This window comes from Mustela lutreola, chromosome 5 (assembly GCF_030435805.1).
Source record: "Mustela lutreola isolate mMusLut2 chromosome 5, mMusLut2.pri, whole genome shotgun sequence".
NCBI classification, from domain to species: Eukaryota; Metazoa; Chordata; class Mammalia; order Carnivora; family Mustelidae; genus Mustela; species Mustela lutreola.
In genome coordinates this window covers 164250706-164256785 of record NC_081294.1, presented here as the reverse complement: position 1 = coordinate 164256785, position 6080 = coordinate 164250706, and the positions used below count along the sequence as shown (strand labels likewise).

The following is a 6080-nucleotide window of genomic DNA, read 5'->3' as shown; positions in this document are numbered from 1 at the left end:
GCAGCATATAGAGGCACTATTTTTAATCCGTTCTGACATTCTGTATTTTGATTGAATAATTTAGCCCACTTACATTCAAAGTTATTATGGATAGGTATGAATTTAGTTCTATTATGCATTCTGTAGAGTTGGGGTTGCTGGTGATGTTCTTTAGTCCTTTCTCATCTTCATTTTTCTTTTCTTTTCTTTTCTTTTGTTTTTGGCCACTCAACTCAAAATGTCACCTTTAAATTTTTTTCAGATGTAGTTTAGTGGTCATGAACTCCTTTAGTATTTTTTTGGGAAACACTATATCTCCTTCTATTATGAATGACAGCCTTACTGGATAAATAATTATTAACTGTATATTTTTCCCATTCAGCATATTGTATATTTCTTCCACTATTTTCAAGCCCTGCCATATTTCTGTGGACATATCTGTTGCCAACCTGATCTGTTTTCCCTTGAAAGTTTTTGACTTTTTCCTTTGCTGCTTTCAGCATTCTTTCCTTGTCTGTATATCTGGAGAATTTGTGAGGTGCATTTTTGTTTATTTTTACTTTATTGTTATTACATCATCATCATCACTATTATTTATGTTGGGATCTAGAGTTTTTAACAAGCAGACCAAAACATACCAAGTATATAGACATTTTTCCTTTTGTTTTTGTTGTTGTTTTGTTGAATTTAATGGCATTTCTCAGATTTTGATATCTGTGTTTTGTCTAGATTAGGGAAGTATCCAGCTATAATTTGTTTGAATACTTTTTCTTTCTTCATCTTCTGGGCCCCTAAGATATAAATGTTATTACATTTTCAAAAAGTCACCAATTTCCCTAGATTTACCTTTGTGTTCCATGACTTTTGTTTCCCTCTTCTTTTAAGCATCATAATTTTCCATTATTTTCTCTTCTAGATTACTGTCACCTCTCTTTCATCCATCATCATTTTTATGGCCTCCACTTCAGATTGCTTGTCAATTATAGCATTTTTAATTTCAGCTTGACTAGATTTTATTTCTTTTATATTTTCAATAAGAGATGTTCTGTGTCTTCTATGTTTTTTCTAAGCCCAACTAGTATACTTATAGTCATTGTTTTAAATTCCAGATCAGACAACTTACTTATATCTGTATTGATTCAATCTGTGGCCATGGGTTCTGCTTCCTGTTCTTTCTTTTGGGATGAATTTCCCTCTCTCATCATTTGGTATGGAAAAGAAAAGAAGAAAGAAAGAAAACAAAACAAAACAAAAAAAAAAAAAACAGAACAAAAACAAAGGGAAGAAATCTATATCCTTGATATGTTTTGGTCTGCTTGTTAAAAAACTCTAGATCCCGAAATAAATAATAATGATGGTGATGTAATAATAATAATAAAGTAAAAATAAACAAAAATTACATATATATATATGAAGTGTATTTATAGAAATAAAAATAAAATAAATAAAACTTGAAAAAAAAAAGAAAACAGAAGAAAAAATAACAATAGCAAATAAAGAGTCAAAGTAAAATGGCACCTAGGTACTATTTTACCCTAGAACTAAAGATTTACAGCACTTTATGATAAATAAACTTCCTGTGAGCAAGTTGTTCATCATGGTCTTCAGAAGGAAAGACCTGTTGTGCTGATTGTCAGTGGATTTGCCCTAGTGGAATTGCACCTCCAGGGCAGAGGTGGGCAGGGATTTGTGTAAGCAGCTCTGGTCTTCACTATTTGGTGCTTTTTTGTTTGTTTGTTTTGTTTTGTTTTTCCCCTTGTTTAGCACTGATGGATAGGATGAATATTGCAGTGCCTTTCTCTCTAACTTTGGAGATGAAAGTTTGTGCCCCACCTTCAGGGAGCCCCGCATAAGAACAATCAATTACTCCTATGTTCTCAGTTTCTATTAGAACCCTATGCTCACATTGCCTGTGACTAAGGTTTTTATCTCGGGCACGTGACTGACTTTCACATCTCCATATTTTAAAGAATGGCATCCCATGGTCCAGTGCTGATCATTCAAGAGAGGGTCTCACCATGCTTTTGTTGTTTGTGTTATCTCAAAAAAAGTGTTCCCACTATTGTTGTTTTGCCATTTATGTCAAAACAGAGCAGAAATCCAGCATCAACACTCACTGCTCTCAGCTGGCTTCCACTCTCTTATCTCTGGGAACATTGCAGCACATAGGAGCTGCTCATTCATGTAACCCAGGGGATCCTCAGACCATAGTGTTACACCTGTGAGTTCACGTCACTTTGACACCTAAGCATCTTTAAGCAGGACACATACCTCACTGTAGTAATGTAGTAACCTTCTAAAAGCTTATATTTTGTGCTCCACTGCTTATAATACTTTTCTGTAGACTCCATTATCAGGGTCCCTCCCCACTGCCTTATCCAAGCTATATCTCTTGTCATTTTTCTACTTGTAGACTTGCAGTTTTTGTTTTTTCACATCTTCAACTGATTTATTCAGTGTTCAAAATGATTTGACAACTATATAGCTGTGTTCAAGGGGTGAGATATGTTTAAGGTACCTTTAATTCTCCATCATGTTAAGTTATTCTTCTACTTGTTTGTTATTATAGTAACTGAATTTTATGACAGAGGGATAATTCACATATTTGGTGAACTCAAACTTATTTAGAATGAAAATAATTTTAAATACACAAAAACAAACAAACAAAAAGGAATAAGTAAAAGAGATGTGTCATAACACAGTGCATAATATCATGTAACTACTGGGAATCAGGTGAACAGAATGCACATATTTTTTCAAAGAACTTGAACATAGTTATGAAAGCTACAAGAAAAATTAAAGAGTAAGTTCTCATGAAAAGGGTTTACTTAAACTAGTGTTTTTGGAAGTTGTGTGAGATGGATGAATAAAATTGTTTTGTGAAAACAGTGTATGACAAAATAATTCAAAGTATATTTCTGCAGAAAAAAGAAGGAAAAATGATACTTGCTAAAAAGTTTGATTTGACAGGCTTTTTGAGCAGAAATCAAAGCACATGAATATATATATCTACAATATGAACTGATAGGCTACTATAATTCCAGAAATATTGGACTTAATTATTAAAAAAGCATCTTCTAAGAGTCATAAAATTATATTCAAATGGTTCTGTAATTTAATCCATTTATACTGATTTATAATGCCTACATATATGATATAATTTCTGACTTTGTTAATAGCTATATTTATGTAGGAAAATATGCATATCTTAATAAGATCATTACAAAAATACATAATTCTCACAAATTGAGAAGATTTTTGTAAGATAGTTTTCACATATTTAGACATAGATATTTGCCTCATAAAATTTTATCTATGAGGAAAATTGTGAGTTTTTTTCAAAATAATTATTTATTGTTTTTAGATTTTTTTAAAGTATTCATTTGAGAGAAATAGAGTGCAAGAGAAGAGGGAGGGTCAGCAAGAGAGGGAGAAGCAGTCTCCCCACTGAGAAGGGAGCCCAGTGTAAAGCTTGATCCCAGGGTCCTGGGATCAAGCTTCTTGAGCCAAGGCAGCCTGTTAACAGATTGACCTACCCAAACACTCTGATTATTATTACTATTTTAAGCTGCAGAGTCTGCTGAATAAATCACAGATAATGGATTATTGAGAACTTGTTTTTTATACTTTATGTGTGTCTGTCTTTAGGGAAAACGAAATTAATGCCCTATGGAATATAATAACCAAACTTCCACAGATTTCTTCTTATCGGGGTTGTTTCCACCATCAAGAATTGGTTTGATCTTCTTCATTCTCATTGTTCTCATTTTCCTAATGGCTCTTTTTGGCAACCTGTCTATGATCATCCTCATCCTTGTGGATACCCATCTCCACACACCAATGTATTATCTACTTAGCCAGCTCTCCCTCATGGACCTGAACTACATTTCCACCATTGTCCCCAAGATGGCTTTTGATTATCTCTTTGGGAACAAGACTATTTCTTTCATTGGGTGTGGGGTTCAGAGCTTCTTCTTCTTGACTTTAGCTGGTGGAGAGGGATTATTGTTGGCTTCGATGGCCTATGATCGCTATGTGGCTATTTGCTCTCCTCTCCACTATCCCATTCATATGAGTAAAAGAATATGTGCTTTGATGATAATAGGATCTTGGATAATGGGCTCAATCAACTCCTGTGCCCACACTGTATATGCCCTCCATATACCTTACTGCCGATCCAGGACTATCAACCATTTTTTCTGTGATGTTCCCGCCATGTTGACTCTGGCCTGCATGGACACCTGGGTCTATGAGTACACAGTATTTGTAAGCACCACACTCTTGATTGTGTTTCCTTTCATTGGCATTGCATGTTCTTACGGCAGGGTTCTATTTGCCATCTCCCGCATGCAGTCAACAGAGGGGAGGAAGAAGGCTTATTCGACCTGCAGCACCCACCTAACTGTGGTGACTTTCTACTATGCACCCTTTGCTTACACTTATTTACGCCCAAGATCCCTCCGATCTCCAACAGAGGACAAGGCACTGGCTGTCTTCTACACCATCCTGACCCCAATGCTCAACCCCATTATTTACAGCCTGAGAAACAGGGAGGTGATAGGTGCCTTGAGAAGACTAATTCAAAGAATGTGCTCTATAAAAATGTAGAGTAAGTTCTCATTAGTCCTGTGGCCTCAGAAGTAGATTACTTGCACCTTGTATATTCTTTAGCAATATTATTCCAGGATATAAGGCAAGGACTAAAATAAATTAGAAGATTGAAATAATTGAAATTTGATAAAATGTATATGTTTCATCACTCTTTGTTTTCTTTGTGATTATTTTTCAACTAAGGAAAAGGTCATTATTTCTTCCTTTTGGGCAATAAGGTTTTGCTAAGGGATGCCTGGGTGGTTCAATTGCTTAAGCAGCTGCCTTCAGCTCAGGTCATGATCCCAGCATCCTGGGACCAAGCCCCACATTGGGCTTCTTGCTCATCAGAAGCCTTCTTCTCCCTCTGCCTCTGCTGCCACACTGCTAGCCTGTGCTGGCTCACTCTGACAAATAAGTAAATAAAATATTTTAAAAATAAGGTTTTGCTAATATGTAGAAGTGATCATGGAAACAATCCAGCTTGATGGTATTATCCAGTGTATTACTTCTAATATACTTAGTATGTATCCTCAAAATATTGAAAAGAGAATTAAAGAATAATACATGTTATACCATTGCCAGATTTCTATAAAATTTCTATCAAGAAAATTCTTATAATTTTCTATAAAGATTTCTATAAAGAAAAATTTCTATAAAGAATTTCTATAAAGTTTTCTATAAAGAAATTTCTATAAAGAAAAATAATATATCTAGTATCTACTTATCAATATTGATAGATGGTTATTTGTTTTATTTCTATTAAAGTTTACTCTTAAATATTGGACACTGGCTCTCCTGACTGATACAGTATGATAGATATAAAGATTAAGGATAAAATTCTTCATGAACTTAGAAGTCCCCCACATTAGAAAAGAAATGAAATTTATATTTTTTAATGAGAGGGACCCCAGGGGAATCTAGAGGAATCGTAAGAAAACAACTTATTTCAGGTGTACCACAGTATAAATAATTATGATTGAGGAGATGCAAAATGGATTATTAAATAATAAGAACTATTGTATGAAAAGATTGATGGAGTTTACATACTATATACTTTTGAGAAATCAATCAGAGCCACTTCCAAAGCATTCCATTAAACACACAATTTTTACTTCCCTTAAAGACATTGTTAGAAATTATGCTGAGTGTTAGAGATTTGCTGAGTGAAATAAGTCAAGCAGAGACAGTCAGTTATCATATGGTTTCACTTATTTGTGGAGCATAACAAATAGCATGGAGACATGGGGAGATAGAGAGGAGAAGAGAGTTGGGGGAAATTGAAAGGGGAGGTGAACCATGAGAGACTATGGATGCTGAAAAACAATCTGAGGGTTTTGAAGGGGCAGGGGGTGGGAGGTCGGTGTACCAAGTGGTGGGTATTATAGAGGGCATGGATTGCATGGAGCACTGGGTGTGGTGCAAAAATAATGAATACTATTATTCTGAAAATAAAAAATAAATTAAAAAAAAACCTTTTATAAGATAATTTCTGTTATGGATATTTCATT

At 34.5% G+C, this 6080-nt stretch overlaps 1 protein-coding gene across 1 annotated transcript; it reads left to right on the top strand.

Annotated features, from left to right (window-relative positions):
* Positions 1-3648: 3648 nt before the first annotated feature.
* LOC131831466 (olfactory receptor 2L8-like) lies at positions 3649-4587 on the top strand. The gene has a single exon (XM_059173509.1). The coding sequence runs from the start codon at positions 3649-3651 to the stop codon at positions 4585-4587; it is 939 nt and encodes a 312-aa protein (XP_059029492.1).
* Positions 4588-6080: the final 1493 nt, after the last annotated feature.